Below are 14138 nucleotides of genomic sequence, written 5' to 3'. Positions count from 1 at the left end.
CTAGCTTTCATGCACCCCACTAAATCTTTCATATACTAGCTCCAAGTGCCACACATTGGTACACTGTCTCGGCAGACTAAAGCATGTAAGGGGGTGGTGTTGACTCTGCACATCTAGGCAGGTGGAAAAACTGCAACAATGGCCAATAGCCAGCACTGAGGAGTCTTAAGAAGACCAGTAGCCAGGTGTCTGTGACTGAAGGTGGACTTCAGTTAGCAGTGAAAAGGGACAGCTCCATGATAGTCTTTCTTTCCCAATTGCAAGTGGTTGACCTTCAGGTTCCTGAAAAATAATCTCAAGCTACAAAAACAGAGTGCAAAAGCATTGCAGCAGTTGGGGTACTTCTGACCGATCATGCTGGAATACTTTGACTGCCTTGTGTGTCGACTAACACAGGAACACATAAGTCATCATCCTCAACATTTAATGTCTGTTTTCCATGCTGGCATGGGTTGGCTGGTTTGATAGGAACTGGCTAGGCCAGGGTCCACACCAGATTCCATTGTTTGTTTTGGCTTGGTTTCTACAGTTAGATGCCCTTCCTAACACCAACTACTTTACAGAGTGTATTGGGTGCTTTTACGTGGCATCATCACCACTGCTTTTTATGTGACACCAGCACTAGTGCTTTTTACATGGCACCAGCACCCACACCAATGCTTTTTATGTGGCACCTTGGTTTTAGAATCTCACTTCTGTTGTGGTGGCTGGGTCTTCTTGAGTACAGTAATGTGCTACATATTCAGTATCACAGTTCCTCTCTCTCTCTCTCTCTCTCTCTCTCTCTCTCTCTCTCTCTCTCTCTCTCTCTCTCTCTCTCTCGCTCTCTCCTCCACATTACATCCTACTTACTTACCCACCTTTCTACTGTAGGTACTCTGTGACCAACATGGAAATGCAGTCTATTTAAATGAACGAGAATGTTCAATCCAAAGAAGGAACCAGAAGGTGATAGAAGAAGCACCTAGGTATGTCTAAACACTATATTGCATCCCTCCCCTCTACTTATCTATTACTTTTGCTAGTTTACTTGTAGTCCTACCCCAGCAACACTTCTCTCTTTACCAACATCTGCTGATCTTAAACTCTTTCTTTTGTTTCTGGCCAGTACTTTTATTGATCCAGCTGTACGTAAAGCTATGGGAGAGCAAGCAGTGAGATTAGCCAAAGCTGTAAATTATTCTTCTGCAGGTAATTCATTTCAATTCCCGCTTTTGTTTTACTTTTTTATGTTTTAGTCAAATGAGGAAGGGCTGGGTCCTTCAGCAACCACTTATTTTTTTTATAGGATTTCCAAGACCTGTAAAGAGAAAAGAGAAGAAGAAACTTTGATTCTTGAGTTATTGCAGTAACAAGCATCAATATTTAGTTTGATGGCATGGTTTGAATGCTTATCACTCACTGAATTGTATTAACATCCAGAACCAAGAAGTGGTGTTAAACTGTGCAATGAATTAAATGTTCTGGGATGTGTGTGTGTATTATATAGGTGTTGGCATGGTTGTATGGTTAAGAAGTTTGCTACACAACCATATGGTTATGGATTCAATTCCACTGCATGGCACCTTGGGCAAATGTCTCCTCCTATAATCCTGGGCCAACTAATGCCTTGCACAATTGAATTTGGTAGAAGGAAATTAGACACGTGTGTGTGCTTGCGTATGTGTGTGCATCCATGTGTGTGTTTACATTTGTGCTTTTCTGAAAGTTGCTGAGTTTAAAGGGAGGACATTATCATTTCCCCAATTAGAAAATAATGTGTTGGTTCTGTGCTTTCAAAGGCTTATGGAACAAGAAACCTTTTGCTTTAAAAACTAGTAAAGATTCAAAATATGTAAAGCATCTGGCAATAAAATAAAGCTTTTAATAATATATATAGCTAACCCATGCTTTCAGGGAAAAACAGAAAAAAAGTGACTGATATTTGTCTATCTTTCAAAAAGTATCCTATCCATTAATATCTTAATTTCTCTACTTATTTGTGATTGCTTATCTGTTAATCTCCCCACCTCCTTTTCTTGCTTTATAAACATCCCTATCTCTATACCTAAGTATAATTTTATATTAATCTCCTCTCTCTCTCCACCTCTCTCTCTCTCTCTCTCCACCTCTCTCTCTCCACCTCTCTCTCTCCCTCTCTCTCCACCTCTCTCTCTCTCTCCACCTCTCTCTCTCTCTCACTCTCTCTCTCTCCACCTCTCTCTCTCTCTCTCCACCCCCACTCTGATTGTTCATTAATATCTCTATCAGTATTTTTGTCTATCCCTCAGTATGACTGTCTTTCTATTTATCTCTCCTACTGTTTTTCTATGGTTGTCTAGTTCTTTCTTTCTGTCTCTGTCCATCTCTCTCTCTTTAATTATAAATATATCCAACTATTGAGTAGGTTTCTTTTTTACTGCTTTTACGTGACTCTGTTGCCATCCAATTCTATTATTATCAATTTGAATTGAGAGCTTGAGTAGTGGATCTTTCATTATCTGATTACATAACCATGGATGCCTCCAATATGAATGCATTGCAATTACTCCCTTTATAGAGCTTGATGATCCTGACCCCTGATCTTCTGGGATTCCTCTGCTTAGCATCAATGTAAAAAGCTCTCAGTTGAGCCCTTCTTCTGTCTCTTCACAATCTACCATGCTGCAGTCCCATGACTTCACCATATCCCTGGCAGGGTGACTGAATGGACAGCCCATAACTATGCAGAACAGTTTTCACACCATGTGGTATTTTCAAAATACCTGCTGTTGTGTAAAACTGTGGCTATTTATCTCCCCTCCTCCATGAGTACAGTTGTGAGATTTAGGTTGAAACAGAGCAACAATGTGCGCAAGTCTGGGCTCGGGCCTGTTGCACAACATAGCCATAGCACTGCATTCTAATGAAACTTAGATAATTATGTTGTGTTGTTGTTGCTTAGATAATATATTTATTTCTAGCTGTTGGACAGAGCCAGTGAATACTGGTCATTGACTCAGCACAGAACCAGAGATAACATAAATTTTGTCTCTTTAAAATTTTTTTTTTGCCATAGATAAAATAATACCAGTCATATACTTCGGTCCATTCACTCACCTCTCCTTCTTTTAGAAATGTGTAGCCATTTGGTTATGTATCATCTTCACCACCACCACCGCCATCATCAACTCAATTCACCATGAGTTGAATTCCATTTGACTCATTCAAGCATGGAAAACTGGATATAAAATGATAGTGATGATGAAAATAATGATGATTCTAGCACCTTATCAGATCATCAACCTCTCAGGTATTCTACCATTCATTGACAGAATAAGTAATTCTGTTTGTTTCCATTGTTGTTTAGCCCCAGTACATTTGTAATTGAACAGACCTCTTTGTTAAAGCTGTTCTGAGACCACTCCATCTTTGATCTAGATATTGAATGCCTAAGATTATATGATCAGATATGTCCATTTTTTTTTATGACAGTGTAGTGTGATCTGAAGAAGATTTAGCTGGTATTTCTAGTGGGTCAACTGACTGTATAGAGCAGTGGTTCTCAGCTGGGGTCCATAAAGATTTTGGTGGGATTCATGTAACAGAATAGTAAATTGGAGATCCACAACAGTATTTTAAGGACCCCTGAAAAAATTTTGCTTTAGATGTTTGTATTAGTATGTATTGCAAGAAACAACTAAGTTTCTTTCTCTAACATTTTACATAGTTCAAACTATGCAATGTATGAAAAACAAAATAGGAATTTGGAAAGAAGTTCCTGTAAGACTAGTTTTTAAACATCAAATGGCTCTGGGGGGTCCACCAGAATAAAATAATAATTAAAGGGTTCTATTGATAAAAAAAAATGGTTGAGAACCCCTGGAGAGACTCCCTACTTGATTCCTTTTGCCTGGTTGACAATACGTTCTATTCCCACTTCAGTTAGAATACAATTACTTCAGTATGAACCATTTTTTAGAGTCATATATTTGCTGTGATAAAGTGTTATAAACATAATACTATTTATTTACAGCAAAGTCCCAAGTTAGCCCTTATTGAGCAGACCTGTGTTCAGAGACATTCCAACCTTGACCATCTTGTCTTTCTCCTTGTAGGCATTAATGCTAGTGCCACAAAAAATGCATCTAGTATACTCTGTAAAAGTGGCTGATATTAGGAAGGGCATCAAGCTGTAGAAATGATGCAAAAGCAGACAGCAGGATACAATGCAGTCCTCTGACCTGTTGGATCTTGTCAAGCTGTCTAGTCTATGCCAGCATGGAAGATGGATGTTAAAAGATGATGATGAAGATGAATGTATTTTTGAGCACAACATTCAATGTCTTTATTTTTTTTAAATAGTGTGTGTGATTTGAGGGATATTTGGCTACTATTTTTATGAGATAAAGTAATCATGTAGAGTTTCTTCATTGGTGCTGTAGTATTGTTTTTTTAATATGGTTTCAGGCACAGTGGAATTTTTGGTTGATTCTCAGAGAAATTTCTACTTTTTGGAGATGAATACTAGATTGCAGGTGGAGCATCCAATCACTGAATGTATTACTGGTATAGACATTGTCCATCAAATGATCCGGGTAGCTAAAGGTAAGAAACACTGTATACTTTTCATGTTCTTTACTCTATATCTTTAGAAATAAGAATTATTTGATACTTGATCTTAGATTCTCTCCTGAACCTGCATACTCCATTTTGGGCTATTGCTTATCTCTGGTTTCGAAAACGTTAAGTAAATGAGACAAATTTCTAAACTGGGTAAGATGGTGCTCTATCATAAGCAACTTTTTCCCACTCGAAGAATTGAACTTAGCACTGCAAGTCAACATTCACCAATTCTACATAGCTGTCACTGCTTACAATTTTGCGAAGTGCATAGCTGTTTGGTATCTACTCACAGATAGGCACCAAAGAGATCAGATATCTTGTTTGCAGACATAGTAAGGTGAACTGATATTGAGAGCTAAGTGTCTTTGTTTTAGTCACAGTAAGGTGAACTATATCTAATTGTACCTACTGACAGTTAGGTGGCCTGTAATATTGATTTCAAATTTTGGTACAAGGCCAGCAAGTTCTAGAGAGGAAGTAAGTCAATTACATTGACCCCCAGTGCTCAACTGGTACTTATTTTATTGATTCTGAAAGGCTGAAAAGCAAAATTGACCTTGGTGGAATTTGAACTCGGAATGTAAAGATGAATGAAATACCACTAAGCATTTTGCTCGGTGTGCTAACAATTCTGCCAGCTCACCATATTAGGTGGACTGTAGTATTGAGAGCTGTCATGGGCACAGCACTGTTAACTATATCACACAGTTAAGCACCAATGTCTCAAGTAGACTAGAATGTTGATAATTGTTTTGATCATGGACACATGATACTGTCAGTAATGACATGAACATTGATTCTTTGATTGGTTATAGATTAGTTACCCCCCAGCATAGACTAGTTATTAGTGACTTTAAACACAAGGTCAGAAAGATGCCAAAAAGCTGACCAATCTGGAAAAGAAGGACTTGGAAGCTTAAGAACCCTTCACATGGTCAGAGATTTCAGGATATCCTTACTAAGAAATTTGATGATAGGGAGGATGAGCTACAGTCCTGTGACATAGAAGGCAGCTGGGATTTCCTGCAAGACAGCTTGCTGAGTGCCACAGACCAAATCTGTGGCTGGTGCTAAGTCCCTTCCAGACCTAGGGTAACATGGTGGTGGAACAATATTGTAGACAGGGCCATTAGATTTAAGAAACAGGCTTGGAAGACCTGGAAGAGTGGAGGTAGCAGGAGAATGCATCAGATAGCCGAAAGCGAAGCTAGGAGACAGGTATATATAGCCAAGAGAGGAGCAGAAAAGAAGTTTGCCAATGTTCAGCAACATGAGGACCAAGTATTTCGGATTACAAGACAGTGTGTGGGAGAAAACCGTGATGTCATAGGAGAGAAATGTCTTTGCATGGAGGATGGTGCCTTTGTGTTAAATGATTCTGCAAAGAAAGAGGCTTGGAGATACCATTATGAAAGACTGTTCAATGTGGAGAATGAATGGGAGGAGGAGAGTCTGCCAAAGGTCGACCCAATTGAGGGACCAGCTACCTGAATCGACAGAACCATGGTAGATAAATCTATTAAAGATATGAAGACAAGGAAAGCACCTGGCCCAAAAGGAATCACCGCTGAGATTCTTAAAATATCGGGCAGTGTGGGTTATGGTCTTGCCACCTGCATTGTAAATCAGGTAGTTCATGAAGCAGTCATACCCAATGACTGCTACAAGAGTAAAGGTGATACTTTAGATAGAAATAACTACAGAGGTATCAAACTATTGGATCAGGTGATGAAAGTTACAGAAAGTGTCATAGCCCAACTAATTAGGGAGAGAGTTAGCCTAGATGAGATGCAGTTTGGTTTTGTGTACCACTGATGCTATATTTCTGGTAAGGCAACTTCAGGGGAAATACCTAGCCAAAGACAAACCTCTGTACTTGGCTTTTGTTGACTTGGAGAAAGCCTTTGACAGGGTCCCCTGATCCCTTATCTAGTGGTCAATGCAGAAACTGGGGATAGATGAGTGGTTGGCAAGAGCTGTACAAGTCCTGTACAGGGATGCTGACAGTAAGGTGAGGGTTGGTAACTAGTATAGTGAAGAATTCCGAGTAGAAGTAGGGGTTCACCAAGGATCAGTCCTCAGCTCCCTCTTATTCATTGTAGTCCTCCGGGCAATAACAGAGGAATTGAAGATGGGCTGCCCCTGGGAGCTTCTCTATGCTGGTGACCTTGCTCTAATAGCTGAGTCACTGCCAGAACAAGAGACAATATTTAGGGTGTGGCAGGGAGGTCTGGAAGGGCCTTACGGTTAACCTAGCAAAAACCAATGTCTTAGTAAGTAGGAATGCTGTCAAAAAACAAACACCTTCAGGTAGATGGCCTTGCTCGATCTGTAGGAAACATGGGTAGAAACTCCATACGATGTACCTAGTGTAAGCTATGGATACACAAGAGGTGCAGCAATATCAAAGGAAGGTTAGCCAAGAAAATTGTATTTGTGTGGCAGATGCACTGGGGCAATAAACACTGAAGATGTATAGAAAACAAATTCCATCACATGCCTGGGGAAAAAACTAGAAGTGGTTAATAGCTTCCCCTACCTAGGTGACCAAGTCTGTAGTGGGGGTGGTTGCTCTGAGACTATAGCATCTAGAATAAGAATAGCCTGGGCAAAGTTCAGGGAGCTCCTACCTCTGCTGGTAACTAAGGGCCTCTCACTCAGGATGAATGGTAAACTATATGATGCATGTGTGCAAACTGTCATGCTATATAGCAGTGAAACATGGGCCATGACTGCTGAGGACATGCATAGGCTTGAAAGAAATGAATCTAGTATGATCCGCTGGACGTGTAATGTCAGTGTGCATACACAACAGAGAGTAAGCGCTCTGAGAGAAAAGTTGGGCCTAAGAAGCATCAAATGTGGTGTGCAAGAGAGATGACTGTGCTGGTATGGTCATGTGTTATGTATGTATGAGGGCAGCTGTGTGAGGAAGTGTCACTCCCTAACTGTGGAAGGAACCTGTGGAAGGGGTAGACCCAGGAAGACAAGGGATGAGGTGGTGAAGCATGACCTTTGAACATTGGGCCTCTCAGAGGCAATGACTGGAGACCGAGACCTTTGGAGATATGCTGTGATTGAGAAGACTCGGTAAGTGAGATTGCAGCCATGCATATCTGGTGCAGTTAAGAGTATCCCTGATGTGTCAGGCGATATGATATGCTTGAGAAGACCTGTTGCGTCAAGTAAAACCAATATGGTAGCTGTGGCCAGTTTTCCCTGACTGTCTCCCATGCCAGTAGCACGTAAAAAGCACCATCCAAATGTGGTCGATGCCAGGTCTGCCTGACTAGCTCCTATGCCGGTGGCACGTAAAGAGCACCAACCGAACGTGGCCGATGCCAGTACCCCTTGACTGGCTTCTGTGCCGGTGGCACATAAAAAGCACCATCAGAACATGGCTGATGCCAGTACCCACTAGCTGGCTCCTGTGCTGGTGGCACGTAAAAAGCACCACCCAAACGTGGCCAATGCCAGGTCCACCTGACTGGCCCCTGTGCCAGTGGCATGCAAAAAGCACTATCCGAACGTGATCGATGCCAGGCCCGCCTGACTGGCTCCTGTGCTGGTGGCACATAAAAAGCACCCACTAGACTCTTGGAGTGGTTGGCATTAGAAAAGGCATCCAGCTGTAGAAACATTGCCAGATCAGACTGGAGCTTGGTGCAGCCACTGGCCTTTCAGACCTCAGTCAAACCGTCCAACCCATGCCAGCATGGAAAACAGACGTTAAACGACGATGATGATGATGAGTGAGATTCTTATTTCTTGAAAAGATAAGTTATCATAGTGAGATTGTGTATTACTAGAAAAGGCATGTGAAGAATGAAGAGGCAGTGAATGACTAAAATTAATAAACAGATGTTGGTCTGAGTTGGTAAATATTAGATACCATATTTTTTTCTTTTTTTGAATTTGTAAAGAGTGAGAAAAGGGTAGTGGTCATGACCTGTTGTGTGGTCATCTGTAACTGAAGGGAGAAAAGAGAAGGGACTATAACTCATGGGTTATAATAGGAGGCAGTGTTTGAAGACATCGATTTATGTTGGGACTAGAAACTATAGTCAAATATGTTAGTGAAGTCTGGTAAAGGCAGTCAAAAATCAGACAATGATGTTAAACCAAACAATGTTATACTTTACAGCCTATGAACAAGAATTGCTACAATCTTTTCAATGGGTTTCTTCGCAGTTTCTGTCTCCCTCAGTTTCATTTAAGAGACATTTATTGTTCCAAAGTTTGAGGACACTTACTCAAGGTACCAAAAGCAGAATTGAATCTGGAGTCAATGATTACAAAGCAAACTTCTTAATCATACAATGAGCACGTCCCTCTTTGGAGTTGACTCACCCCTCTTTTGATAGGTTCTGTCACATTTTTAAGTAGTTATGTTCCACTTTTAGACAAACCCTTCAGCTAGATATAAAGTATATGATTTATAGGGGATGAGTGGTGTGGGAGTGAACTATTTTCAACCTCGAATAGAATCAAAGAAACAAACTAACCTTATAGATAGTGCGGTATGTATATATTTCTAAACAGTTTTTAAAAAATCTTCTTGCTTAATGTATAAAGACTATTTAACCCTTTTTGATACCAAACAATCTGAAACTGCCCCTGGTTTTATACAAACTTGCAATCAAAATTTCATCTTAATTCCTATTCCAAACACTACCTTAATATTGATGTGGTCATTTTACTAAATTGTTCATTATTTTCAAAATTAATTGAAACAAAGACAATGTACTTTGAAAGAAATATGCTTACAAAAGGTTTGAATATAAGTGTGTGATTTGTGTTTAATTTGTTCATTTTTGTGCTTTGAGAACAATTTTTTTTTGTTTTTTTTTTTTAGGACATAAATTATCATACAGTCAGTCTGATATCCCTATCAATGGCTGGAGCTTCGAATGTCGAGTTTATGCTGAGGTATGTTGTCATGTTTGTTCACACACACACACACACATTCAGTGTATATTTCAACAGATGAGCTCAGAAGAATCAACAGCTGTTCAGTTATTTGGTGTGTTTGTGTTTGTTTGTATTTGTGTGTGCGTATGTGTTTGTGTGTGTATGTTTGTGTGTTTGTGTGTGTATGTGTTTGTGTGTTTGTGTGTGTGTATGTGTTTGTGTGTGTATGTTTGTGTGTGTATGTGTTTGTGTGTGTATGTGTTTGTGTGTGTGTGTGTGTATGTGTTTGTGTGTGTGTGTGTGTGTTGTGTGTTTGTGTGTGTGTGTTTGTGTGTGTGTGTGTGTGTGTGTGTGTGTGTGTGTGTGTGTGTGTTATCAAGAACTTAGAAATTTCTGCTTTGGTGTCTGATTGTCCATTTAGCCTGGCAGGGTAGGTTAGACTGCAAGGCATGGATGAAGGTAACTAACCCAGAGAATTGACAACTTCAAAGCCTGAGGTATGTTGCTCATTGAGTTTGTGGCAAATATTTGCATCAACTTTCTTCCAGCAGCATTTCCAGAAATTGTGCTACTATGAAATGCAACTAAATATGGAGAATGCTCAGGAGAAAAAAGTCTTCCCATTGTGGACATAACTGAGAAACCAGTTATCTAAGTTGACAGCAGTATGATAGATAAAGCAATTTATGCTATAAAGACAGGAAAGCACCTAGTACATTAGGAATCACTCCTGAAATGCTTAAAATAGTTGGTAGAGTAAGATAAGGCCTTGTCACCCACATAGTCAGCCAAGTTGTACAGGGAGGTGTCATACTCAATGACTGGTGTTGCAGTATTATATTGTAAATGCAGAATATTGTATATGAATGACACTGCTTGTATGGCTGACAGTCATTTACAACTATGACACAATATCAAGTCAAACATAGACACACACCCCTCTCTCTCTCTCTGTCCCCGTCTCTCTCTCTCTCACACACACACACACACACACATCATAGGTTTCTTTCAGTTTTCAATTTACCCAATCCATTCATAAGGGTTTGGTTGGCCTGTGGTTGTAGAAAAAAAAAAAGGTGCCATGCAGTGATATTGAACCTGAAACTATGTAGTTGGAAAGCAAACTACTTTACCATAGCCCACACCTGCATGTATCTGATGGTTATAACTTCAGCAATAAGACAAGAAATCTATAATAATGACATGTAATAAGTGACTTTTATGCTTTTACATGTTTATTTCACTTATTCAGGATACCCAAGTCTATTTTTGTACTTACCCCAAATTGATTTACTTTCACTATCACTCCCGCAGTTACAAGTACTTAAAACCAAAGCTCACTCTTAATTGTATTAAAATAGCCATACTCTCTTTTACTTGTTTCAGTTATTTGACTGCGGCCATGCTGGAGCACCGCCTTTAGTCGAGCAAATCGACCCCAGGACTTATTCTTTGGAAGCCTAGTATTTATTCGATCGGTCTCTTTTGCCGAACCGCTAAGTTACGGGGACGTAAACGCACCACCACCGGTTGTCAAGCGATGTTGGGGGGACAAACACACACACAAACATAGACACACACATGCATATATATATATATATATATATATATACGACGGGCTTCTTTCAGTTTCCGTCTACCAAATCCACTCACAAGGCTTTGGTCAGCCCAAGGCTATAGTAGAAGACACTTGCCCAAGGTGCCATGCAGTGAGAAAAGAACCCGTAACCATGTGGTTGGTAAGCAAGCTACTTACCACACAGCCACTCCTGCACCTATGTTTATTTAGCTATCAATTTTCACAAGTGCAAACCCTGTGAGTCAGGTTGGCTGTTCCAGCACATTTCTCTTACCATCTTCTGGGGCAACACCTTTTCCATTTTGTCTGCTGGAACCATGAGGTAGTCTGAATTACAAGTAATTGTATGTTCCACTCCTTAATGTAAAGTTACTCCATATAAATTGCAAGCCCCTTGACCAATTTTGGGAATTAACCTCAGTATTTGACTGGCACTGATTTCATTAATCCAGGAAGGATGAAAAGTAAAGCTAATTCTGATTCCATTTGAATTAAGTATGAAGGACAAAGTAAATATTGTTCTATATATTGAAGATTGTTTTATTTTTAAGCAATGAGTTTTAACAATGCATTTCTGTTTCTATTTTAGGACCCTTTTAAAAACTTTGGTATGCCCTCCATTGGTCGTCTTTCCAAGTACATTGAACCTCTTCATATACCACAAGTAAGTTTGATCCATTACTTTCCAACCATCATCACCATTGTTTTTATGCTTACTTTTTCATGTTTGTATGAAGCAGACGGAATTCAGTGAGGTAGATTTTCTGAAGTTGGATGCCCTTCCTGTTGCCTACCCTCACCTGTTTCCAAAAAAGATAATGTTTCCCTATGGCCAGATATTTTCATGGAAAATACGAACAACACCACTTGTGTGATGGTAACATTCATTCACAACTATTGCATGTCTCTAAACTAGGAGACGCCAACATGCATATACACACACAATCGCAAACACGCATGCATGCACACATACATGCACAACTATTGCATGTCTCTAAACTAGGAGACACCAACATGCATATACACACACAATCGCAAACACGCATGCATGCACACACATACATGCACACGTGCATATGTATACACACATGCTAACTGCTTGTGCACATGCATGCACATATGCAAACATACATACACACACTCCCTCACAACACACACATAGACACACATACATGTATTATGGGCTTCTTTCAGTTCCCATTTACTAAATTCATTTGCAAAGCTTTGGTCAGTATGGGACTATAATTGAAGACACTTGTCCAAGGTGCTGCATAGTAGGACTGAATCCGAAACATGATGGTGAAACAAGCTTCTTAACCAGACAGCAATACTTACATTTATTTCTCTCCCATATTTCAATTTCAGATTACCAGACTGATTTGATATAAATTATATTTCTTCTCCTGCCTTACATATATTTCAGGTACGATGCGACAGTGGCATTATGGAAGGTAGTGAGATCAGTATTTACTATGATCCTATGATCTGCAAGGTGAGGCCAGTTTATTTACCGTTCACAGCTTTCTCTTAATCTATAGTCTAGTAATGTTAGACACATTAGAATGTTTCTAGATTACCCTGCCTGAGAAAAAAAAAGATGGAATAGTCACAACTTCAAGATTTTAGTCATAGGTCTAATTAAGACTGTGACCAACGGCTAAACAACAATAACAGCTTACAGGAATTGAGCCAACAAAGAAAGCCTTTTACATTGTTTTACAACCTTCATGAAATAGCAGCCAATACTCTCCTCACTCTGTTGTATTGTCTTGTGTAAAGTAATACTGGATAATGTAGTATCTGGTTAATGTGCTGTGCCTGAAAATAGATGATGATGGCCATAGTGGGAATGTTTTGATCACGTTTCTTTGCAGAGTCAATGAACATGGTGTAAAAAATGAAAATATATTAGGGGTTGCAGTGGTTTTTGTGGTAGTGTCGACTGTTGTGGCAGTGGTTATTAGTGTGGTGATGTGATAGTGGAAGGGTTGTAATGATTGATGTAATGGTGGTGTGTTAGAGAAAAACCTAATGAAGATAAAAAAAAAGTATTTGTAGTTAAATAATAGACCTTGTCTTGTTTCATGTTAGGATCTTTAGACACTGGACCTCACTGAAGAAATGACAAGGGATTGGCAATTGTGGTGATTTGCTGTATTTGAGAAGATGTGTCAAGCTAAGTAAAATTGTGGTCTTCCACACTTACAAGCTTGTTCTTTGCAGGGGTTGGTGCCACGTAAATTGTAAAAAAAAACCCAAAACAAAATTCTACTAAGTGATATTGCTTCTGGGCAAGATGGTGTTATCTGTTCAAAACTGGTCAGCAATGCACACTTTTCATTCATTTGTTAGCAAGTAGGGAATTCCATGTTCCCAACATGAATTTCCTCAGGTGAAGGCACCAATTAAAAATTTCCCTCTGAGAGTTTAAGAAGGCCCTTGGGTCAAGCGAGTTCTTCAGGATCCTTGTTCTCTTGGCCAAGCAAAGTTTACATCGTCTGCTCCCATTAACCCTGTCATGCTGTGTTCCTGCTAAAGCAGGGATAGCTTAAATGTAATCTATGCTGGAATCTCACTAAAGCGGTTATGAACAACATGCATAGAAAAAGATAAAATACTAAAATTAGACAACTGATCACTTTGCAGCTTTGTAGCCAAGTGTGTCTGTAACTCATTGTTAATGGTATCCCCCAGAGATGTTGTTTACTTTTGTTTTTTATTGGAAAAAGAAACGATTTTGTGATGAAACAAGCCTGTGATAAACCCAACACCTCATCTTATAATTGAGCAAAATCTAGACATTTTGTAATTGAGGAAATTATTAATGATATTAATTCTTCAAAGAGTTTACATTTATGCTACTATTGAGATGACAAACTGTATATGCAACTATTTATATTTTTCTCAAGAGCTCAAGTGGAGGGTAAAATTAGACACATTAGCGGGTAAAATTTGACTGGAATCCAGGCCCAGATTTGAGAGGGTTATGGTATGGCCCATATATGAAAATACCTGCATTTGTATATCTGTGTGTGTGATGAATGCATGGCATGTATGTATAATG

The 14138-nt window shown here is 39.5% G+C and overlaps 1 protein-coding gene across 2 annotated transcripts in view; it reads left to right on the top strand.

Moving 5' to 3' along the window:
- The window catches only part of LOC106884216 (propionyl-CoA carboxylase alpha chain, mitochondrial), an 82151-nt gene that overhangs the window by 40142 nt on the left and 27871 nt on the right, over positions 1–14138 (top strand). For both annotated transcript variants that reach the window (XM_014935468.3, XM_089357291.1), the window contains 6 exons: positions 874–968; positions 1109–1191; positions 4429–4566; positions 9440–9513; positions 11664–11738; positions 12498–12566. In XM_014935468.3, coding sequence (XP_014790954.1) covers positions 874–968; positions 1109–1191; positions 4429–4566; positions 9440–9513; positions 11664–11738; positions 12498–12566 — 534 coding nt within the window. The remainder of the gene's footprint in view (positions 1–873; positions 969–1108; positions 1192–4428; positions 4567–9439; positions 9514–11663; positions 11739–12497; positions 12567–14138) is intronic.

The sequence above is a fragment of the Octopus bimaculoides genome, chromosome 9, assembly GCF_046866305.1.
Source record: "Octopus bimaculoides isolate indiv1 chromosome 9, ASM4686630v1, whole genome shotgun sequence".
NCBI classification, from domain to species: domain Eukaryota; kingdom Metazoa; phylum Mollusca; class Cephalopoda; order Octopoda; family Octopodidae; genus Octopus; species Octopus bimaculoides.
The sequence above is the reverse complement of the archived record's forward strand: the minus strand, read 5'-3'. Positions and strand labels throughout refer to the sequence as shown.